Raw genomic sequence first — 25,411 nt, 5'->3', positions numbered from 1 at the left:
TTGTGGATGCGGCTAACTAACTTGGCAAACTAGTAGTTCCGGTCCTTAAGGCTGAGTAAGAAAACCACAGGTATAAGAGTCAAACAGACCCAAGTTTGAATCCTGCCTATGCCTCTAACAAGCTAGCAAGTTATGTAAACTCTCTGGGTCTCAGTTTCTACATCTACAAAGTGGTGAAAACAGTGTCTCCTTCATAAGGTCATGGGCAAGGATTCAATGAGATGATGCACATGAAGCACCACACAAAACACCTGGCACAAGACGGGTGGGTATGCCGTCACAGGCTCTTATGTCGTAGTATATCAGTTAATTCCTGCTACACGAATGTGTTAAGCATGGTTACACTGACAGGCTTGCAGAAGCAAAGTCATGCCCTTATGTACAGGGAGAGGGTAACACCTGAGTGACTAAGGGAAGTAATCTGAGTCATTACTTGGAAAAGAAACGCATCTCTCAGACCAGAAACTGTAACAAGATAAGGCAGGCCTATATGAGGGGCAGGGTAAGTTTTGCTCTTCATGTTGACCAAGAAAATGTCCAAAATTCTAGGAGGCAGGTCCCTGGTGGTGATGCTAATTTGGTGTCCTCCCTGAGGAAGCATGCCAGGTGAAAGAGAAGGATCTCAGGTGAAATAACGACAAGCTGAGGCTACAGCAGGCATAGCAAACACATCCTTTGCCCATGGTAGACATAAATAATCAACCATGATGCCAACATAAAAATATCAATCATGGCACTCATTCATACTGACTCAGAATCCTTCTCAGCACAACATTCTAGGTAACTGCTACCAGTGGGTGGAATTTGACATGAGCTGTAATCCAGATGCTATTCTTGGGCCACAGTGTCAGTACTTTAAGATGATGAATGGCCTCTAACAGCTCACTGAATGTCCTCTACTTGCTAACTGAGAAACATCCTAGTCAGTGGCACCAGGCTTCCACAACTCTAAGCCGATTAAGTGAAGCTTAGGGGAAATGAAACAAGCCTTTCCTTGGCCTTGTTACAGTGTCCCCATGTCTCAAAAGTTAACACAGACCTTCTCCAAGGACATGGATGTCCTCTGATCTGACCCCACATCCGTTTCTGCTTATGCCTGCCATGTATACACCATTCCTAGACTCAAGAACCATGAGCAGGAGAGCACAACAGCAGGGAACTTGGGGTATCCCTATGAGAAAAACAATCTCAGAGCTTCAACTGGCAGGTAGGCTCCCTCAAGCAAGTCCCTCACTGAAAACACAGAGGAGGCCAGAAGAGCATCCACTTCACCAAAGGACTATGATGAGATGCTTCTAAGCAGCAAACTCCCTCGGGCACTGAAGTGAAGGTTTGGTTACAAGATTGGAATCTGCAGGCAACTTCTCCAGGAGGGCTCTGGTATGAAGCAGAGGCCTCCTGGATTCCAGTAGCCTGGCCATAATAATAAGCTGAGAGCCAGTGTAAACAAGCCCATCATCCTCACAAAGCCCAATTGTGCTAATCAGCGGCAGCAGTGCTGGAAAAGTCTCTCCAGCCTCGGGGCTGCATCAGCCACGACTGAGCCCAGAGCTCATGTAGCCAGCCCCCCAGACAAGGCAGATGCTGGGACAACTGGGGGAAAGGCTGCAGCCCTCCAGACACTCCCGAGTTGCTCTCCATCAGCCTCTAAAAGCAGCCACTGCTTCCTTGGTACTTAAGTACAGGAAGAGCCCTTTGTATACATGAACTGTTTCAATCCTATCAGGGCACCAGCATGTGGGTAATGGAATCCTATTTTCCAGATGAGGACACCAAGGCTCCGAGAGGTTAAGTAAACTTCCCCAGGACGGCAGAGCTGCAAAGGTGGTCTTTTTGGCTCCTGTCTGTATTCTTTCTCCTTTGCCTCACTGAGGGACAAAATAAGTGCTGGCAAAGAAGGGGTGGTTGACACTCCTAAAAAAGGAAGGAAAGGTGCTCAAGGAGGGAGCTTCTCTCCTGTTTCCCCAAGGGCTGACTCTGTTGGCGGGTCCCCTAGGCTTCTCAAACTTCGACATACGTATGAATCACCTGGGAGTTTGTTAAATTGTGATTTCTGATCAGGTAGTCTGGGGTGGGCCCGAGATTCCACATGTTCAACAAGCTCTCAGGTGATGTGGATGCCACTGGTCCAGGGATCATGCTGAGGAGCGAGGGCTGGCCACCCACTGGGATCACCTGGTGAGCTCTGAAAGCACACTGGTGCCTGGGCTCCACATTGGTTGGGGATGCGGCCAGGCACTGGGATTTTTAATAGCTCCCCAAGTGATTCTAAATGTGCAGCCAAGGCTGGGAACCATCTTTAAACCGATGCTTCTCAAACATTAATCAGCATAGGAATCACCTGGAGATCTTGTTAAAATGCAAGTTCTGACTCAGAAGGTCATGTGGGCCCAGGATTCTGCCTTTTCACAGGCTCCCAAGCAATACTGCTGCTACTGGTCTGCAGACCACACTTTGAGTGGCAAGGCCTTAGTGAGCCTACCCACCCTCACCCCTAACAGCCCTGACACACAGCCCCCCCATGTCAGCAGCCTTGGGCCCCACCTTGTTCAGGTGGCAATGCAGGCCATTGTGGATGATGGAATGGAAGTTTTCTAGGCGGCTCCCATGGAAGGCGTAGATTAGGTCTCGTTCTCCTTTGGTCTCATAAAATTTGGCGTTGGCTGGGTCGGAGTACTCAATTTCAAACAGGAAGTCCGGCACGGGGACAGGCGTGTGAGGGGCACCAGTCAGCTTTTGGATCTTTTCAAACTTGAAAACATGCAAGAAGTTGAAGTTTTATTTGGGAAGTTGGTTAAATGTGCTGCCAAAATGGCCTCCTAAAGCCTTGGGCTTAACGCCTATGGGCTCTGCTCATGAGAAGAACTGGCTTCACAGGAATAAAAACATCAGTTTATAAACAAGCTCAGAGCTTATAGCTCAAGGCTGCTTTCCTCTTACAATATTTTTCCCTACACTAGGCTAACTGAGAAGCATGAATTGCTCCTTCTAACTAAAGATCACTTCTAATTTTCATTATACTTTCTCATCTATTTCCTGCATTCCATCTTTACAATAATCTCAGGAGGTAGAAACGTGTGACGATAAATTACAAAAATGGCCACAAAAATTTTTCCTCCCATCCCTGTCCATTCACCCCTCCGCAATGTGACTTTGCAGGAGGAATTCCACCAAGATTTCATCAAGAGATGGAATCTATTTCTCCACCCCTTAAATCTGGGCTTGGCCATGTGACTTCCCTTGGTAAACATATGGCAAACAGAGACTTGAAAAGAGCTTGCCCTTCCTTATCTGCTGCTGGGAACCCTTCACAAGCCCTGCTAACCTTCTACAGAATGACAGCCTCGTAGAGGAAGGCCCCAACCACAGCAGCCATCCCCGCTGAAGCCCCGCACACACAAGTGAGGCTACCCTGGATCAGCCCCAGGTGGGCTGGCCCCACTAATAAGAACCACCCAGCCAACCCACAGAATCATGAGAAGCAATCAGTGTTGTTTTAAGCCAGTAGATTTGGGGGATGGTTTGTTATGCAATGAAAGTTAACTGATACAGAAGGGTAAGCTCCTTCCTAAAGGATAATAATCCTCTTCAGGGCAGAGATCACACCATTTCCAAGATTTCCAAACAGTACATCACAGACCAAAGCCAGTCTGTGTTAAAGTTTTCTCTGGGTTGTGATTACATGACAAAAATAAGGGCAATTTAACAGATATATTTACATTGATGTAAGGTTGCCATGATTCCTTCTTTGGAAGAACTGTCCTTTATTCTGAGGTCAGGACCATCCTTTTTTTTTGTATTAAAATATCCTTTTATAAAATGATACATGGTAGACAATATCCTTACTTGGGCACAATAAAAAGTTGATAATCCTGGGTCCCAACACTCCATATTTTAATGGAACTTAGCAGATGGGAGTGGGATTTGAACCCAGAGCCTGAGGATTTCCACTACTATAATCAAAAATCAAGGAGCAACTGCCTTATCTACTTTACCAATAGCACCCAACTCCAGTAGGTGCTTGATGCCCTTATGAGGAATGAGTAAATGAATGAATAAATCTAAATTTAACAGATGACAAAAGTGAAACCCAGAGATCATCTAGGAGTTAGCAGCCCAGCCCGACCTGAATACAGGTCTCCTGACTCCCACTCCAGGGCTGTTTATGTTATCCTACCATCCAACATGGATGGAGGATGTCCCTAGACACCTGAAACCGAGATGCCAAATTCTATGCCACTTAAGGAGGATTTCTGTCTTTAGCAGGAACTTATAAAATTGAATGCTCTTAAATTAAAACTGAGTAAGTGAGGAATAGTACAAACTCCTGCTGCCGCTTACAGGAAAGAACACCTGGTCAGGGATGTGCCTGTCCTACACCCTGATCCTTGTCATCCCAGCCCGTCCCTGCGAGATCGCAGCCAAGCAAGGGAAGCCAAATTATGGACTATCTGGCCTGTGCCAGAGACTATACTGCAGGTGAGACACATTCTATTATAGCTCCCTTCTGAGGTAACTATTAATATTCTCAATTTACAAATGGGGAAAAGAAGACTCAATAACAGATGGGAGTGGGATTTGAACCCAGAGCCTGAGGATTTCCACCACTTCGGGTTCTGCCTCTTTGCTTCCTGACAGCTGGAATGTTTGGTCCACCCTTGTCAGAAGTACCTGGGGTGCTTGTGATACCCAACTTTTACTGAGCCCCTAGCATGTGCCCTTAGGCATTGTTCTAAGTGAGAAAATTCATTTAATTCTCACAGCCAGTTCCCTGATGGAAGTATACTATTATTATCCCCATTTTACAGATGAGGAACCTGAGTTACTGAAATGCACCCAGTAACCTGCTCAAGGTCCCGCTAGTAAGAGGGAGAACACAGCTTTGTACTGCCAGTGTACAAGTTCCTGGGCCCCACCCTAGACACAGAATCAGAATTTCTGGGGACACAAGGGCCAGGAATCTGCATTTTCAATAAGCTTCCCAGGTCATGCTGGTGCACAAAGAGGTCCCAGAGCCCTCCAGGCCCAGGAATCTGTGATCCTATAGACCAAAGTCTCACCTCTGACTTTCCTGCACTGTGGATTGTCAGGACCTTTGAGGATAATATCCAGCTCACCAGGTTCCAGGCCCATGTGTCTTTGTCTCCTGAGGACTGGAGAAGTTCTTTCAGGTTGGGTAACTTACTGGCATCTGCAAGCTGAAGTGAGGAAAGCCTCCGTTAGCAAGGATCCTGGACAAAATGATAGTAACCCCAGGTGCCCTCTAGTGGTAAGGCAGGTGACCTGCACTTCTTTCATGTTCCAAGGAATTTCTTCAGAGGAAAATGCAACAGGTCTATGATCCCTTTCCAAATACTGCCCAACTCCAAATGTTCTGAACACTGGAAGGTTATCTGTAACACACCTGGTACAAAACCTAACCTGAGCTGATGTGAGGTTCGTTTAATCTTAATTATCCCACTTTGTGTTACTACTGATGAGATGCATTTTGCTGCAGGGCTATTAATACCTGATTATGGGATGCACCCCGCTGGAGGTGTTACCAAATACATGGTATATACACACGTGGGTAAAGGGTTACAAAGCCTTTCCCTTCAGCATGAGTTAATTTTCTGTTAACCTGTTCCCCTGGAGACCAGACAAAGGTAATATAGCAACTACACACAGAGCCAGGCAACGATGCTTTTGGTAAAGATGACCCAGAACGGTAACTGCATCTGGACTGGAGGAAACTGAGTGGAGAATCCATGGTTTTGGGTTTCCCTGAGTGTGGTGACTTTTTGTGAGGACACTGGCAGCTATGTCTATGGTGTTCTTACTAGAGGGACCAGCCTCCATGGAACATGGGGCTTCATTAAACCAGTGCAGTTCCTGCAGCCACCCAACGTGAATCTCATCTCCTTACACCTGAACTGTCACTCTCAGGGGCAAGACTAGCTCCTGGACCTCTATGTGGACTATAGCAAGGACTTCTGAAGAAATGGAATGCCCTCCTGTGAGCTGTGATCCATCCCAGAGCCTTCTGATTTAGGCTGGTACCCAGTGTGGCCTGTGACAGGTGTCTTGAGGTGGACAATACTTCCTTTGTAAAATCAGGCAGAATCAATTCCGAAACAGTTTTGGTGCCAGGATTTCTGATAAGGGACTGTGGACCTGGACTAGCAGAGAGCTACAAGGTATCTGTAGCTTTTGCTCAGAAATTAAAACTGACTAGAAGCCAGATCTCTCCAGCATGGCATTTAAAACACCACTGCAGACTGGTGCCATCTGTGAATATACTTCCTCCAAGCTTTGCTCACTCAGTCCCCTGGAGCGACCCTTCCCCACCTCTACCAACCCAGGCACCCCCTCTCCTCCAAAACCCTAAAGCACTCAGCCCCAATACTCTCTCCCCAGAATGGCCAGGACTTGCAGAGACCAAGGACTGTCTTGTGTTTTTCTAGTTCTCCTGTTTCCTGGATGTAGAGGAAAGAGCAGACAGATCTCAGATTGAATCCCTGCTCCTTAGGCAAAGCACTAGACCTGGCTGAGCCTCGATCTCTCTAACACGGGAACCCCACTATCTCCATGTGGATTGTCAGGAAGATTAAAGAAGGTAACAGAATCTCAGGGTCTCGTCTATACAGTGTAGGTACATTTATGTTCTTCTTTGTATTTCTCCCTGGACAACTCATACCTTTCCTAGGCATGTAGTTGGTACTTCATGAATACCAGTAGCTTTTTCCCCTGTTTCTAGATAGTTCACTGTTGCCAATCTTGGGGGGTTTATTTCTTAACCCTGTAGTTGAAAATCAGAAACTTTTAGGGCTGCTTTATTCCTGTCTCTATTTCTAAAGATTCAATCAATAGCCTCAGGCTTCTGAAAAAACTATCTCTACATGCCTTGCAGGCCATCCATGAGGATCCAATTTAAAAACTTGGATGTGAAAAATGGGGAGAACAAAACAAACATTTCTCCAAAGAAGATATACAGACAGCCAACAAATACATGAAAGAATGCTCAACATCACTAATTATTAGAGAAATGCAAATCAAAAGGACAATGAGGTATCACCTCACACCAGTCAGAATGGCCATCATCAAAAAATCTACAAACAATAAATGCTGGAGAGGGTGTGGAGAAAAGGGAACACTCTTGCACCGTTGGTGGGCATGTAAATTGATACAGCCACTATGGAGAACAGTATGGAGGTTCCTTAAAAAACTACAAATAGAACTACCATACGACCCAGCAATCCCACTACTGGGCATATACCCTGAGAAAACCATAATTCAAAGAGTCATGTACCACAATGTTCACTGCAGCTCTATTTACAATAGCCAGGACATGGAAGCAACCTAAGTGTCCATCAACAGATGAATGGATAAAGAAGATGTGGCACATATATACAATGGAATATTACTCAGCCATAAAAAGAAACAAAATTGAGTTATTTGTAGTGAGATGGATGAACCTAGAGTCTGTCATACAGAGTGAAGTAAGTCAGAAGGAGAAGAACAAATACCGTATGCTAACACATATATATGGAATCTAAGGGGAAAAAAAAGGTTCTGAAGAACCTGGGGGCAGGACAGGAATAAAGATGTAGACGTAGAGAATGGACTTGAGGATAAGGGAAGGGGGAAGGGTAAGCTGGGACGAAGTGAGAGAGTGGCATGGACATATATACACTACCAAACGTAAAACAGATAGCTAGTGGGAAGCAGCCACACAGCACAGGGAGATCAGCTTGGTGCTTTGTGACCACCTAGAGGGGTGGGATAGGGAGGGTGGGAGGGAGATGCAAGAGGGAAGAGATATGGGGATATATTACCTGATTCACTTTGTTATAAAACAGAAACTAACACACCACTGTAAAGCAATTATACTCCAATAAAGATGAAAGAAAGAAAGAAAGAGAGAGAGAGAGAGAGAGGGAGAGGGAAGGAGGGAGGGAGGGAGGGAGGGAGGGAGGGAGGAAGGAAGGAAGGAAGGAAGGAAGGAAGGAAGGAAAGAAAGAAAAAGACGGATGTGTAGATGCTCCACAAGTGTTGATGCTACACAGCAGGGAGGCAGAAAGGTAAATAATTATGACTTAAAACTGTTCACTGTCAAAACAAAGATGGATACAAACTACAAAAGGGACCAGGCAGGACTCCTGTTTGGTAGGCGCTTTGAGAAAAGGGAGTGGTCAGGAAAGTCTTCAAAGGGGAGGTGCTGTGTGATCGGGTTGGACAGGCAAAGGCACAGAAGCACGGAAGCGCACCATGTAGTCAGGGATGTGGATGGCAATGAGGGAGGTTAACTGTGCGAGCTCTCCTCCTGGGCGGCCCAGGTCCAAACCTGGGCTCTTAACACCCCTTACTAGCTGTGTGACCTGTGTGAGTTAACCTCCTGTGTCTCAGTTTCCTCAAACATATAACTGGGACAATATGAGCCACTTCACAGGATGCCAGTGAAGGTTAACCATGTTAAACTAGTGCAGTGCTTAGAGCAACAGGAAGGTATTAAGTTAGTGGGACTGCCATGATTGTTGTCATCATTAACTGCAAATAGTTCGGTATGCCTGGAGCCTAGAGTATGGGGGGAGGGGTCGCCAGGAGGAACAGGAGTGAGGTGACTTGAGATCAGCCAGTGAAGGGCCTTGTATCCCCCTTGGGGACTCTGGCCTTTGTTCTGTAGGCAACATGGAGCCACTGAGGGTACCTGAAGATGCATTCCTAATGACATACCCTCAGGTACACCTCGGCCTCCCCTGTCCCTCTTTTCCACTCCTGGTCCACACCTGTTACGCCAGAGCCAGAGCAGTCTTCTGTACCACTGGGATTACCACTGGGATTACCATTCCCATCACTGCTCTCAAATCTCAGCTGTGAGCCACAACGTTTGCCAACAGTCCAGATCAAGGCACAGGGAGCCTCACAAAAGGACCGTCAGTTAACCCAGGCCCCTTTCAGAGGTTCAGCCTGTAGAAGTGGGAGAGAACTCTCCCAACTCTGAGCTGGGCCCAGGCCTCTTCCAAGGCTCAGGCTCTCAGACACACTGCTACCCGCCCACTGCTGCCTGTGTGTCCTGCAGGGCTGTCCTCGTTGTCCCCACTCTTAACCCCTCAGCTGACCTCCCTAATGTCCTGTTTCACTTTTCAAGCTACTCTGAAAAATCAATCTGCTACAAAAAGTTAACAGGATTCTTCCTCTTGTGACCAAACCTGTCTGTATTTGAGCAGGGCTTTCTGAGGACCAGGTAGAGACTGTATTTTATCTGGCAACCAGCGTGTAGTCAGGGACGTGGATGGCAACAAGGGAGGTTAACTGTGCAAGCTCTCCTCCCAGTCAGCCAGATAACATACAGTCTGCTCAGTTAAATTTGAACTTCAGATAAACAACAATTTTTTTTAAAAATATAATATAACCCATGCAACATTAGGGGCATACCTGTGCTAAAAAAATTATTTGTTGCTTCTCTGAAGTTCAAATTTGTATTTTGGTCTATATTTTTTAATCTGCTAAATCTAGCAACCCTCCCCTTAACAAGTCCCTTCAGAATCTGGGCTGGCCTCTGCCTAAGAGCACCTCCTGCCACAGACTTCCCACCTGCTCCCCCCATGTTGTTCCTCAGCTGCCCTATGTTTCTCCTCCCCTGTGCTTCTGCAGCTGCCCAGCATGACGTTCTGTCTTCAAAGCCAGCCTATAGTCACCTGCCCTGTCCGACCCCCCCATGACCTCTGTGCTCCCCTTGTGCTCAGTGCAGAATTCCAGGTTGGTCCTTGACTCTCTGGGACCATCTCAAATCTGCTTAAGACAAATGCTTCCTGAAGGCCAACCACATCTTACGTATCCTGGAGTCCTAGAGGCCAGCCTGCAACCTGACATGAAGTTCAGAATGAGACAGTAATAGCTACGATTTGTTGAGGCCTTATCATGTGCCAGGCACTGGGCTAAATGCTGTGCATGTCTCATCTCATTTTATCCTCACAACAGCCTAACTTAAAGATGATCATCAGAGACATGCAAATCAAAACCACAATGAGGCATCACCTCACACATGTCAGAATGGCTATCGACCTACCTACCCACCTAGGAGTGGTAACTCCTAGGTATATATCTGAAGAAAAGGAAAACACCAATTTGAGAAGACACATGCGCCCCAAAGTTCATAGCAGCATTATTTACAATAGCCAAGATATGGAAGCAACCTAAGTATCCATCAGCAGATGAATGGATAAAGAAGATAGGTGTTTGTGTGTGTATACACACACACGCACGCACGCGCACACACACACACACACAATGGAATACTACTCAGCCATAAAAAAGAATGAAAATTTGCCATTTGCAACAACATGGATGGACTTGGAGGGTATTATACTAAGTGAAATAAGTCCAACAGAGAAAGACAAATGATATCACTTATATGTGGAATCTAAAAAATAAAACTAGTGAATATAACAAAACAGCAACAGAGGGCCTCCCTGGTGGCGCAGTGGTTGAGAGTCCACCTGCCGATGCAGGGGACATGGGTTCGTGCCTCAGTCTGAGAAGATCCCACATGCTGCGGAGTGGCTGGGGCGGTGAGCCATGGCCACTGAGCCTGCGCATCCGGAGCCTGTGCTCCTCAACAGGAGAGGCCACAACAGTGAGAGGCCCGCATACCGCAAAAAAAAAAAAAAAAAAAAAAAAAAAACCAGCAACAGACTCACAGATATAAAGAACTAGTGGTTATCAGTGGGAAGAAGGAAGGGGGGAGGGGCAGGAGAGAGGTACAGGATTAGGAGGTACAAACTACTATGTACAAACTGGACAAGCTACAAGGATATGTTGTACAGTGCGGGGAATATAGCCAATATTTTATAATAATTATAAATGGAGTATAACCTTTAAAAATTGTGAATCACTGTTATACACCTGAAACTATATAATACTGTAAATCAACTAAACCTCAATAAAAGATTTTTTTTTAATTTTAAAACATAAATACACACATACATACATACAAGTGAGGAAACTGAGGCTTAGAAAGGTTAAGTACCTTGCCTAGGGTCACACAGCTATTCATTGGCAAGGCAGAGACATGAAGCCAGGTGGCCTGACTCCAGAGTCCGTTCTCTGTGATACTCTCCTACCAAATCAATGGAGAAATTTAGTAATAGACTGAATATTTTAGCCCAAAAGAGTCAATCCAAGTAGGGCTTTAAGAGGCTGCTTGGGAAGCTTTAGGTATGTTTCCTGAATAACACAACCAAGACTACTACTGTGTATGCTTAAGCCCTGTCAAAGGTAGGGAGAAAGCTGTATGTCATGTATAGTATGGGGCAGAGTCAGGAGACAGAAAACCCTCCATCTAGACAAGAGTTATGAATCACAGTTGGTGACAGTGGAAGGCATTTATCAACAACTGGCTTGAGGAGAATGTGCAGGAGGAAGGCAAGCGTTTCTGGGGGCTGGGGGGCAGGCAAAGGGAAAGGTTTGCAAACCAAGTAGGATGGGAGTGGGATCTGGAATGAGGGGGAGGAATTTGAGAAAGAGCTTTCCCACTGGGAAAGAACATGGTGAGGAAGCAAAGAAGGAAACAGTGCCTGTCCCAAAAGGTGGTCCAGGGCTCAAATGTCCCTAGGGCCAGAGAGGTGATGAAAATGAGTAAGGGGTTATCCAGGAAAGAATAGTAAGGATTGTGTTGAACTGGAGACCCCTGGCCTAGCAAAGGGTCCAGCCACCAACCCCCCAGCTCCAGCTGCTTTCTGCTCAAGGGCGACCTCTACCCAGGCTATGGAGCCTAAGCTGCTTTTTTTTTTTTTTTTTTTGGCCACACCTGAAAGCTTGCAGGATCTTAGTTCCCTGATGGACCAGGGATGGAACCCATGCCCCCTGCAGAGGAAGGGTGCAGTCCTAACCACTGGCCCACCAGGGAATTCCCCACACACTTTTTTTTAAATTTCCGAATTTCTAGAAGACCAGAGGACAAACAAAATCTGTCATCCCACAGGCCACATTCTCGCAGCCTCTGCTCTGAGGAATAAGGAAGGATTCAGTTGGAGAAGTGGCTGAGGGATCCTGGGCCAGTCCTGAATGTTGGGCGGTGCTGGGCAGTCACAGGGGTTTGAGAAAGGAAGTCTCAGGAAAGAGATGGTCTGGGTGACTGAGAAGCCAAGGACAAGGAACCAGCAGGGCGTGAGCAGAGGAGAGAGAGGACCAGTGACCTTAGAAGGAGACAATTCAATCTCCTTGCTTTGAGTCAGGAGGCGACAGGACAGCCCAGTGAACACTTTGCAACTATGCAGATCACAATCTCCTGGGGAGGCAGCCCAAGAATCTGTGTTTACAGAAGTTGCCACATGTGATTCTTACCACCAGGAAAAGGTGGGGATACTCGGGTTTAGGTGTTAAGCAATGTTGTCCTAGAAGGGCTGGCAGCAGGAAAGAACATATGAAAAAAATCCTTGTCTAGGAAGATGCCGAAGGCCACAGTTACTAGTTGTGGGTGGAGGTGCTGGAAGGAAATAAACCAAAGGTATAGTCAAGGTCACCAGCCTCGGGGACCTGACAAACAGAGTGACACCTGGAAGTGGGGTGGGCAGGATGGGTGGAGGTAGTGGGCCACTGAGATGAAGGTGGGAAAGATGGACTGCACAGTTAGATACAGGTACACCTTGCTTTGCATAAACCTAAGGTATGAAAATCCAGATTTACTAAAACAGATTGGGGGTGAAAGTCTACAAGAGTCCACTTCATAAAAAGAGTCATCACGGGAACCCTTTAAAGGGGTGGTTCTCTACCCTGACTACACACTGGCATCACCTGGAGCTGGAGGATGTCTGCCACCAGCACATATACTGATTAGCTGATGGTGACAGAGATGATAATAGAACCTACATCGCTGAGTTGTTAGGAAGGTTAAACAAGTTACACGTAGTCCTCCTGAGAACAGAAATAAAAAGGTAATCTGAGAGGGACTTCCCTGGTGGCACAGTGGTTAAAAATACTGCCAGTGCAGGGGACACGGGTTCCAGCCCTGGTCCAGGAAGATCTCACATGCCGCGGAGCAACTAAGCCCGCGCGCCACAACTACTGAGCCTGTGCTCTAGAGCCCGTGAGCCACAACTATTGAGCCCATATGCCACAACTACTGAAGCCCGCACACCTTGAGCCCATGCTCCACAGCAAGAGAAGCCACCGCAATGAGAAGCCCGCGCACCGCAACGAAGAGTAGCCACCGCTTGCCGCAACTAAAAATAAAGCCCGCGCGCAGCAATGAAGCCCCAACGCAGCTATAAATAAATAAATTTATTTTTTTTAAAAGTTAACCTTTGAGTCAGAGAGACACAGGTTAGATGCTAAGTTCTGGGCAGCTTTTCTTTAACTCGTGTAACATGTGGCAAAACGAAACCTAAAGCATGTTTACCTAAGGATGTGCGTGCCCCCAAAGGTCGTGCCGGGTCCTGCCTGGTGGGGGGCCTCTCCTCAGAAAGAGCTCCTGAAAGCCATGACTAACAGAAAGCCAAGAATCTGCATGGCCTGGGCTAATTTCCCTAACACCGGTGCCCAATAAAGAATACAGCAACAGGGTGGGATGGTAAGAATCTGTCCGTGTTTCTCCAGTGGCCCACAAGAGAAAGAGTGCATTGTCTAAAACTGTCCCCAAAGGGATCCCCATGTGCAGGACAGTCTGTCTCTACCAAGGAGGTGGCTATTTGGGGCTAGCCAGATTGCCAATGCTCTCCTAAGGGATTACAGGTATGGGAGGAAGGGTATGCCTCAAACCGAGAGCACTGATACCTATGGGGAGGGATATGGGACAGGGTGAGCTCTATCAGGGGAGCTTATACTTTATAACTTGCTTTTTTTAATAACAAGAATATAATCAAACATTACTTGTGTAATTAAAACGAAATTTTTAGAAGGCGTGAATAAATCAAAGAAATTCCAAAGATCCCTTTGTATTTATCCCATATTCATCAAAGTAACCCGATTCTGTTCCAGGAGAAAGAGAACACACTGAGCATTCTAATTCATTTGGATGTTTCTTGGCAAAAATTAATAAAGCGCATTGTGAGGCATCATCTCTTGTGAGTTTGGTCCCTCTGACCCCCAATCTCTCCTCCTCTCTCTACTCCTCCTGAACAGATCTCTCTGTCACCCTGCCACCACAAGGGTCTTTCAGAAATGCATCCTGGATGTCACCAATGACCTCCCAGCCCAAGGATAAAGTCTACACATCTGGGCAGGACATGCCCAGTCCTGCTTGCTCTGGTTGGACTCATCTCTTTCTGTTCCCCATGAAAGCCACACTAAAGTACAAACTTACCCTTCCTGGTGAGGTCCTGGCTTTCTGCCCATCCTGCTACTACTCCTGGAATACCCCTTTCCTCCTCTCTGCTCCTCGAAATCCTCCATGTCCCTGGGGACTCAGCAGGGCATCATAACCGCCCCTGGTTAGTGCTCCCTGATTCCAGCCTACTGTCAAGGCCTGGAGTCCTCCTCTGGGCTTCCATGTTGTATATATAGGGCTTACCCCATAGTATAGCTGAGCAGACCGTTAACCTCTCCTTGAGTCTTTAATTCTGTATTCTCAGCACCTGTCCAACAACAGGAGCTCCATAAATATCCACTGACAAAACTGAAGAAAGTTTCATCCCCAACACTCTGATATCACAAACTCACAAAATTAAATATCTGAATTTGCAGAATAAACCATAGGGTAAGTCAATCTGCTTGCCTCTTTCTCCAACCTTCCACTCCCTGTACCCTAAACCCCTGTGCACTGTGGTCAAGACCTGAGGTGCCCTCAACACATCCCCAGCCTAAGCTGCAATGGACCAGGTAGGGGACAGGAGGCTGAGCCTTTGTCCCTTGACCACCTGGGAGCGATAGCAAAGAGGGTCACCCAATACTGACCACCTCATCGGAGATAATTTTAAACAACTGTTGATTCTAAACATGATCAACATTCTGTTAATGTGGTTCATAACATTAAGAGATTTTCTAATGTTGAACTAATTTTGTATTCCTGGGATAAACCCAACCTATTAATAAGGAATTATTCTTCTTATACATTGCTAGTTTCAGGATCCTAATATTTTATAGAGGATTTCTATATTTATACTCTTGAGTGACATTGGCCTATAATTTTCCTTTCTTGTATCATTCTTATTAGATTTCGTATCAAGATTACACTACCCTATTTTTCAATACGCTGGAAGAATTGTGTAAAACTGGAATTACTTATTCCCTCAGTGACTGGTAGAACTCACCAATGAAACTCGGTAGGCCTAGAGTTTACTCTGAGGGAAAAATCTTTGACTACTAATTCAACGTCTTTAATGATTATAGGCTTTTGACTTTGTATTTCTTACAGAATCAATTTTGGCAAGTTATATTTTTCTAGGTAATTTCAAACATTTGGATTACAAAGATAACTAATATCTGGAATGCTGACCCTGAGGTGAACTCTGCAAGACATTAAGTGCCTCCTGAATCATCAGAGAAATAACAGCTCACATGTGTACTGTACATATGTTATAATTTATAAAAGTACTGGCCATATATTACCTCATCTGAAGATGAGGTCCGGGTGGCTTTGGTGACTTATGGTGTCTCATTATTTGCAAAGGGATAGATAACGTCCTATTTAGCAGAACCAGCTGATTCAGATCAAAACCCTAAGCCACACTAGGAAATGCTGTGGAGGCCTATGCAACTGTTGAATTCCTCACTTCACCCCTGGGAGTCACTTGGGAGTGTGAAGGTTGTTGGGAGTGTTCTTAGCTCCTGGAAACAAACCTTCCCCAAGGCCAGGCTAGGAATGTTAAGTCCGGGGGCTGGCACCATCACTAACAGGAGTTCCACAGACAACGTGCCCTGAGAAGCAGTGGACAGCACAGGGGAAAAGTACACTCACCAGGGCCTCAAAGTCCTTGCAGTCGTGGCGGGCATAGGATGCGGGGAAGGGCCGCAGTACAGAGTCGCGCTTGTAGCTCTGCAGGGCCGAGGCGAAGAAGCTGCAGCGGAGGTCGGCAGCCAGCACGTCACGGCTCGCCGCCTCCCTGACGGTCGCCCAGCTTGCGGGCTGCATCCCGGGTCGCGGCGCGTTGCCGGGGGAGACGCGCCGGGAGGGGGCTAGGGCCGAGCCTGCGGTCAGCGAGGGGCTGGGTCTGGGGACAACGGGCCGGAGTCCCTAGGACTGGGGTGAGTTAGGCAAAGGGATGAGATGACAGGGGTGAGAACGCGGTGACGAGTGTCTTCTGCGGGGGCCGGGCCGCTCGCCGCCCAGGGAGACGGGCCAGGGAGGAGAGGGATCCGGCCGGGACCGCGCGCGGGTCAGCGGGGGGTTGGGCCTGGAGATAATGGAACCTGACGGACAGGGGATCCCAGATCTGGGGGAGGGGCTATGACATGGGGTGAGACGACAACGTACTGACACGTGTCCTCTGAAGAGGCCTGGGGGTGGGGGGGCACCCCCAGCGCGGACCGCGGGCCGAGCCCCCTCCCCACGCCCGGCGAGGCTAAGGCGCTGCACGGGCCTTCCTGTCCCGCCTCCGACAGGCGCCGCCGAAGCCCCAGCGTTCGCCTGGCTGCCCTTGGCGCTGCCTGCGTTCCGCCAGCCGTGCGCGTCCACTCGCCGCGCGCCGCGCTCCGCGCGCCGCCCGCCGGACGGACTCCCGCGCCCCATCGCGCGCCCAGGCCTACCAGCCCTCAGGACCGCGGCTGCCGCTCCGCCCAGCCCAGCGAGGGCCCGCCCCTTCCCGCGCCCGCCTCCGCCCCCTCCCCGGAGCAGGGTGTGTCCGCCCCACCGAGTGAGTGTCTCCCAGCTGCCAGGTGTGCGGCCCCGGCTGAGTCGTCGACGCTGCTGCGGGCCATCCTCACTGAAGCCCCGAGTATAAAATGACCCAGGCCCCCTTTTGACCCACCCTTGGACTTGCCTTTGTCCCAACTCCGCGGGCTGAGCCTGCTCGTCTCGCCTGGAGACTTGTTACTACTATCTACTGCCTGCCTCTTGAATCATTTCCTTCCAAGACTGGCCGTGCAGAAGGAGCCATTTAACACCCAGGACAACTGAGTCTCAAACTGCTGGCATGATTGCCCAAGGTTGCACAGCCAGACGGGGTAAATCTGGGATTCTGAAAACTAAAAGACCTTTCCTCTGCCTTTCAGCCTCCAGAATTCTCTCTCTGCATTGCTAAAGTCTCTGGCCTCTCACAAGACATGCCAAGATCCTCCTTTGGGGCCCTGCATGAAAGGCAGCCTGAGGAGACAAGTAATGGGGGAGGGCAGAGGGGAGATTGACCCAACTCTGCAGGAGGGAAGGGACAAGACTCCCATACCCTCTGCCCATTAGAGAAAACCCCACATTTTGGCCTCATGGTCACATGGAAATCTAAGCACAGGTCATCACTAATTCCTACACCAAGAAGCCCCTCAGCACCCTACCCACACCTCCACACTCCAGCATCCTCTGAGGGAGGAAGTTCTCCGCCTTCTGCATCCAGGCTGAGCAGGACCCTGAGCTCAGAGCAGAGGTCCTTGCTGTTGGATTGTATGTATGACTTTGGAAGCAAGAGCAGGACCAGACCCCAGCCACCACAGGGCTTCCCAGGCTGGCGAATGAGTGCTGGCTGCTCCCGGGAGTCTGCATCAAACCTCTGGTTGCTGTGAGGCCTGTACTGCTCCAGAAGCACCAAAAAGTGTCTGGGAGCCTTATAGCCTTAGGGCCTCAGAAAAAGCCCTTAGTGCCCCTAAAGTCCTGGGAGCCTCATGGGACCCAGGAGTTCTAACACGGCTGCTGAAGCTCAGGCCCAGAAAGGCAGAGCCTGCAGCAGGGGGGCAGGTGACCTGGAAACCATCCCTCCTTCCTCCTCTTCTTCACTGTGGGCCCTTAGGCAGGGCTGACGCCAAAAGCTCAGTTTCTCTATACACCAGGGCTGAATTGAATCTCAGAGATGGAGTTTTGGGTGAAGTGGAAAAGAATAGCTTTCTTGGTTTCCCAGGCAAAGGAGGCCACAACAGGCTAATGCCTTCAAAACCGTGCGTCCCCCCACTTGGAGAAGATAGTGAGAAGTTTTATCGTAATTGTTCAAAGAGGGCGTCATCAGCTTGTGGACATTCTTCTGATGGGTTGGTGGTGAGGTAAGTAGGAGTATCTTGGAGAGGCAGTAGTGAGTGGTGGCGTGAAGCAAGATGTTAATTCCCTGCCCAGGAATTGAACCTGGGTAACCTGGATAAAAACCAGGAATCCTAGCTACCACACCCCCTGGCTTTTGCCCCCAGTGAAAAACGCATTTCTCACGGAGGCAAAAACTGTAAAAACAGGTACAATGTTTATTATTAGAGACATAGCACAACAACAAGTGGGAGAGCACACAGAGAAACAGTTTGTTAGGATAGAAGCAAGGCAGAAAGGGGGAAAGTGGCAGGGGTGGTGGGGTGGTGGGGGTGGGATGAATTGGGAGATTGGGACTGACATGTATACAGTAATATGTATAAAATAGATAACTAATAACCTGCTGTATAAAAATAAATAAAATTAAATATAAAAAAAAGAAAAAGCAAGGCAGAGATGCACACCCAGAGAGTAAGGGTGTGGGCATCCTCCCTAATGAGGAGGAGTGCAGTAAAGAGGCGGTTAAGTCATTTATATAGGGCAGTTCTTCCAGGTCTTTGATTACCTTTGGCCAATTATCTGGTTTCTGTTTCCACACCTGACCTGCCCTAGGACCCTCCCCAACATGCGTGCGCAACTTTTTTCCAATATGGATTACAGCCCAGAGGCCTATGGGATGGCCTTAGTATCACGTTATGGGGTGGTGCCCCCTCCTTTTTGACCCCAAGGAGCCTTTCTGCGCATGTGCAATGTCTCCCTTGCCCCAAGGATGGGAAATGTATGACCTCTTGATCTTTTAACAGGGTTTAGCCCCTCTCTGTCCCTGCCATAAAAGTGTCCAATGTCTGGTTATTTACCCTATTCCTGTTGCTGGTTTTTATATTGAGGTGCAGATCTCAAAATATAGACAGGAGTCCGGTCATAAATATGTGCTCCTGGAGCCTGTTTGTCTCTTGCTTCAGGAAATGTAAACAGGCCTGTCAGGCCTGCAGCTCATCTTCTTCTCACCACAGGAGGTGTGAATAGGAGACCAGTTATAACTGCCTAGCCTGGAGCCCATCTATCTCTTGCCTCAGAAGTCAGCATCATCAACCCTCAGGTCCAACTGGTCTGGGGTCTGCATGCTTGTGGGCAGCATACCCACGTGCTTGTGGCACGTGGGCTCAGTAGTTGTGGTGTACAGGCTCAGTAGTTGTGGCTCATAGGCTGTAGAGCGCAGGCTCAGTAGTTGTGGCACATGGGCTTAGTTGCTCCATGACGTGGGATCTTCCCGGACCAGGGCTCGAACCCGTGTCCCCTGCATTGGCAGGCAGATTCTTAACCACTGTGCCACCAGGGAAGTCCCCTCTAGTGAATTTTTCATTACAATTATTGTACTTTTCAACTCCAGCATTTCCATTTGTTTCTTTTAAAATAATTTGTATCTTATTTCTATCAATAAGATATTCTCTACTTGATATAACATTGTCCTGATTGCTTCCTTTACTTCTTTAATCACTTCCTTAAATTCCTTGAACATATTTATAATGGCTACTTTGAAGGCTTTGCCTGTTAAACCAACATCTGGTTGCTTTCACAGGCAGTTTTTGTTGACTTTTTTTTTTCCCAGTGTATGGGTCACACTTTCCTCTATCTTTGCATGTCTCACAATTTTTTGCTGCAATCTAAAATCCAGGTTGTCACCTGTGCTTCTGACCAACTGGCTATAAATAAGAGGTTCCCAGGTCCCCCTCCTTGGATTTGATTAATTTTCTTCAGTGGCTCACAGAATTCAGAAAAAAAGTTAACTTACTGTCTAAAAAGATAGAACGCAGGAATAGCCAGATGAAAGAGATGACAGGGCAAGTATGTGGGAAGAGGCACAGAACTTCCATGCTCTTTCTGGGCACACCATTCTCCTTGCATCACCACATGTTCACCAACCCCAAAGCTCTCTCGACCCCACCCTTTTTGGATTTTTATGGAGGCCTTATTACTTAGGCATGGTTGATTAAATCATTGGCCACTGGTGATTTATTCAACCTCCATCCCCTCTCTCCTCTCTGGAGGAGATTAATGTCATCATATCAACAGTGATAAGTCATGTTGATGTATGTACCTTTGAAATGAGATGATGAAAATGACAATATACCTATGTTGTCTTCCTCTCAAAAACACATTACCCCAGTCTAATCATGAGAAAAATATTGGACAAATTCCAACAAAGGGGGGCTTCCCTGGTGGCGCAGTGGTTGAGAGTCCGCCTGCCAATGCAGGGGACACAGGTTCGTGCCCTGGTCTGGGAGGATCCCACATGCCGCGAAGCGGCTGGGCCTGTGAGCCATGGCCACTGAGCCTGCACATCCGGAGCCTGTGCTCCGCAACGGGAGAGGCTACAACAGTGAGAGACCAGCATACTTAAAAAAAAAAAAAAAAAAAAATCCAACAGAGGAGGATTCTGTAAAATATCAGTATGCCTCAAAACTGTCAAAGTCATCAAAACAAGGAAAGTCTAAGAAACTCACAGCCCAGAGGAACCTAAGGAGACAACTAAATACAGTGTAGTATCCTGGGTAGGATCCTTTAACAGAAAAAGGACATTAGATTAAAACCAAGGAAATCTGAATAAACTACAGATTATTGATTCATTAATTATAACAAATGTACCATATTAACAATAACATGTTAATGATTGAGGTAACTGGGTGTGGGGTATACAGAAACTCCACATTATCTTCATAATTTTTCTTTAAATTTTTAAAATATGTTCAAAACTTTTCTTAAATAATTAAGTCTACTTAAAAATCCATTATTGTTAAGTTGAGTTTAGGATATAAATGCAGAGATAATTTATGATGGAAAAATCTATGAATGTAATTTCCCACATTCATATATTAAAAGGGAAGACTTATGATTATCTCAATATCCACCTACACTGCAAGAAGAAAAAAATGCAATATACTAGGAACAGAATGCTATTAGTTTAATCAAAACAGTTTTTACCAGATACATTTTGAGGCCCAGTACATAATGAAGATGCAGGACCTTTGCTCAAAAATTATTACGAATTTCATGAAGGGAGAGGGCAGACAGCAGAAGCAAGAAGAACTACAATTTTGCAGCCTGTGGAAGGAAAACCACATTCACAGAAAGATAGACAAAATGAAAAGGCAGAGGACTTTGTACCAGATGAAGGAACAAGATAAAACCCCAGAAAAACAACGAAATGAAGTGGAGACAGGCAACCTTCCAGAAAAAGAATTCAGAATAATGATAGTGAAGATGATCCAGGACCTCGGGAAAAAAATGGAGGTAAAGATTGAGAAGATGCAAGAAATGTTTAACAAAGACCTAGAAGAATTAAAGAACAAACACATAGAAGGATTAAAGAACAAACAGAGATGAACAATACAGTAACTGAAATGAAAAATACTAGAAGGAATCAATAGCAGAATAACTGAGGCAGAAGAACGGATAAGTGACCTGGAAGACAGTATGGTGGAATTCACTGCCATGAAGCTGAATAAAGAAAAAAGAATGAAAAGAAATGAAGACAGCCTAAGAGACCTCTGGGGCAACATTAAATGTAACAACATTCACATTATAGTGGTCCCAGAAGGAGAAGAGAGAGAGAAAGGACAGGAGAAAATATTTGAAGAGATTATAGTCAAAAACTTCCATAATATGGGAAAGGAAATAGTCATCCAAGTCCAGGAAGTACAGAGAGTCCGAGGCAGGATAAACCCAAGGAGAAACACGCCAAGACACATAGTAATCAAATTGGCAAAAATTAAAGACAAAGAAAAATTATTGAAAGCAACAAGGGAAAAATGACAAATAACATACACAGGAACTCCCATAAGGTTAACAGCTGATTTCTCAGCAGAAACTCTACAAGCCAGAAGGGAGTGGCATGGTATAGTTAAAGTGATGAAAGGGAAGAACCTACAACCAAGATTACTCTACCCGGCAAGGATCTCATTCAGATTCAGTGGAGAAATCAAAAACTTTACAGACAAGCAAAAGCTAAGAGAATTGAGCACCACCAAACCAGCTCTACAACAAATGCTAAAGGAACTTCTCTAAGTGGGAAACACAAGAGAAGAAAAGGACCTACATAAACAAACCCATAGCAATTAAGAAAATGGTAATAGGAACATACACATCAATAATCACCTAAAGGTGAATGGATTAAATGCTCCAACCAAAAGACACAGGCTTGCTGAATGGATACAAAAACAAGACCCATATATATGCTGTCTACCAGAGACCCACTTCAGACCTAGAGACACATACATACTGAAAGTGAGGGGATGGAAAAAGATATTCCATACAAATCAAAAGAAAGCTGGAGTAGCAATTCTCATATCAGACAAAATAGACTTTAAAATAAAGACTATTACAAGAGACAAAGAAAGACATTACATAATGATCAAGTGTTCAACCCAAGAAGATGATATAACAATTATAAATATATATGCACCCAACATAGGAGCACCTCAATACATAAGGCAACTGCTAACAGCTATAAAAAAGGAAATTGACAGTAACACAATAATAGTGGGGGACTTTAACACTTCACTTACACCAATGGATATATCATCCAAACAGAAAATTAACAAGGAAACACAAGCTTTAAATGACACAATAGATCAGATAGATTTAATTGATATTTATAGGACATTCCATCCAAAAACAGCAGATTACACTTTCATCTCAAGTGCACATGGAACGTTCTCCAGGATAGATCACATCTTGGGTCACAAATCAAGCCTTGGTAAATTTAAGAAAACTGAAATCATATCAAGCATCTTTTCTGACCACAACGCTATGAGATTAGAAATCAATTACAGGGAAAAAAACGTAAAAAAAAAATACATGGAGACTAAACAATATGCTACTAAATAACCAAAAGATCACTGAAGAAATCAGAGGAAATCAAAAAATACCTAGAAACAAATTACAATGAAAACGTGATGATCCAAAACCTATGAGATGCAGCAAAAGCAGTTCTAAGAGGGAAGTTTATAGCAGTACAAGCCTACCTCAAGAAATAAGAAAAATCTCAAATAAACAATCTAACCTTACACCTAAAGGAACTAGAGAAAGAAGAACAAACAAAACCCAGAGTTAGCAGAAGGAAAGAAATCATAAAGATCAAAGCAGAAATACATGAAATAGAAACAAAGAAAACAATAGCAAAGATGAATAAAACTGAAAACTGGTTCTTTGAGACGATAAACAAAATTGATAAACCATTAGCCAGAAAAAGAGGGAGAGGACTCAAATCAATAAAATTAGAAATGAAAAAGGAGAAGTTACAACAGACACCACAGAAATACAAAGCATCCTAAGAGACTACTACAGGCAACTCTATGCCAATTAAATGGACAACCTGGAAGAAATGGACAAATTCTTAGAAAGGTATAACCTTCCAAGACTGAACCAGGAAGAAATAGAAAATATGAACAGACCAATCACAAGTAATGAAATTGAAACTGTGATTAAAAATCTTCCAACAAACAAAAGTCCAGGACCAGATGACTTCACAGGTGAATTCTATCAAACATTTAGAGAAGAGCTAACACCATCCTTCTCAAACTCTTCCAAAAAATGGCAGAGGAAGGAACACTCCCAAAATCATTCTATGAGGCTACCATCACCCTGATACCAAAACCAGACAAAGATACTACAAAAAAAGAAAATTACAGACTTATATCACTGATGAATATAGATGCAAAAATCCTCAAGAAAATACTAGCAAACAGAATCCAACAACATCGTAAAAGGATCATACACCATGATCAAGTGGGATTTATCCCAGGGATGCAAGGATTCTTCAATATATGCAAATCAATCAATGTGACACACCATACTAACAAACTGAAGAATAGAAACCATATGATCATCTCAGTAGATGCAGAGAAAGCTTTTGACAAAATTCAACACCCATTTATGATTTAAAAGAACTCTCCAGAAAGCAGACATAGAGGGAACCTACCTCAACATAATAAAGGCCATATATGACAAACCCACAGCAAACATCATTCTCAATGGTGAAAAACTGAAAACATTTCCTCTAAGATCAGGAACAAGACAAGGATGCCCACTCTCACCACTATTATTCAACATAGTTTTGGAAGTCCTAGCCACGGCAATCAGAGAAGAAAAAGAAATAAAAGGAATACAAATCGGAAGAGAAGTAAAACTGTCACTGTTTGCAGATGACATGATACTATACTTAGAGAATCCTAAAGATGCCACCAGAAAACTACTAGAGCTAATTAATGAATTTGATAAAGTTGCAGGATACAAAATTAATGCACAGAAATCTCTTGCATTCCTATACACTAATGATGAAAAATCTGAAAGAGAAATTAAGGAAACACTCCCATTTACCACTGCAACAATAATAATAAAATACCTAGGAATAAACCTATCTAGGGAGACAAAAGACCTATATGCAGAAAACTATAAGACACTGATGAAAGAAATTAAAGATGATACAAACAGATGGCGAGATATACCATGTTCTTGGATTGGAAGAATCAATATTGTGAAAATGACTATACTACCCAAGGCTATCTACAGATTCAATGCAATCCCTATCAAATTACCAACGGCATTTCTTACAGAACTAGAACAAAAAATCTTAAAATTTGTATGGAGACACAAAAGACCCCGAATAGCGAACGTAGTCTTGAGGGAAAAAAACGGAGCTGGAGGAATCAGACTCCCTGACTTCAGACTATACTACAAAGCTACAGTCATCAAGACAATATGGCAGTGGCACAAAAACAGAAATATTGACCAATGGAACAGGATAGAAAGCCCAGAGATAAACCCACGCACCTATGGTCAACTCGTCTATGACAAAGGAGGCAAGGATATACAATGGAGAAAGACAGTCTCCTCAATAAGTGGTGCTGGGAAAACTGGACAGCCACATGTAAAAGAATGAAATTAGAACACTCTCTAACACCATAAACAAAAATAAACTCAAAATGGATTAGAGACCTAAATGTAAGACCGGACACTATAAAACTCTTAGAGGAATGAACATAGGAAGAACACTCGTTGACATAAATCACAGCAAGATCTTTTTTGATCCACCTCCTAGAGTAATGGAAATAAAAACAAAAATAAACAAATGGGACCTAATGAAACTTAAAAGCTTTTGCACAGCAAAGGAAACCATAAAGAAAACGAAAAGACAACCCTCAGAATGGGAGAAAATATTTGCAAACGAATCAATGGACAAAGGATTGATCTCCAAAATATATTAACAGCTCATGCAGCTCAATATTAAAAAACAACTCAATCCAAAAATGGGCAGAAGACCTAAATAGACATTTCTCC

The 25,411-nt window shown here is 45.3% G+C and overlaps 1 protein-coding gene across 9 annotated transcripts in view; it reads right to left on the bottom strand.

The window, feature by feature from the left end:
- PARP16 (poly(ADP-ribose) polymerase family member 16) overlaps positions 1-16,680 on the bottom strand; it is a 39,071-nt gene extending 22,391 nt beyond the window's left edge. For 6 of the 9 annotated variants that reach the window (XM_067029635.1, XM_067029637.1, XM_067029638.1 and 3 more), the window contains exons 1-3: positions 15,875-16,658; positions 5,061-5,198; positions 2,545-2,751 (exon numbers count right to left, since the gene is read on the bottom strand). In XM_067029635.1, coding sequence (XP_066885736.1) covers positions 2,545-2,751; positions 5,061-5,198; positions 15,875-16,048 — 519 coding nt within the window. In that variant the 5' untranslated portion in view covers positions 16,049-16,658. Of the gene's footprint in view, positions 1-2,544; positions 2,752-5,060; positions 5,199-15,874 lie in introns of all 9 variants that reach the window. The other 3 variants (XM_059057796.2, XM_067029639.1, XM_067029640.1) reach the window with 3 other exon arrangements.
- Between the last annotated feature and the right edge of the window lie 8,731 nt (positions 16,681-25,411).

Source organism: Kogia breviceps, chromosome 3 (assembly GCF_026419965.1).
Source record: "Kogia breviceps isolate mKogBre1 chromosome 3, mKogBre1 haplotype 1, whole genome shotgun sequence".
NCBI classification, from domain to species: Eukaryota; Metazoa; Chordata; class Mammalia; order Artiodactyla; family Physeteridae; genus Kogia; species Kogia breviceps.
The sequence above is the reverse complement of the archived record's forward strand: the minus strand, read 5'-3'. Positions and strand labels throughout refer to the sequence as shown.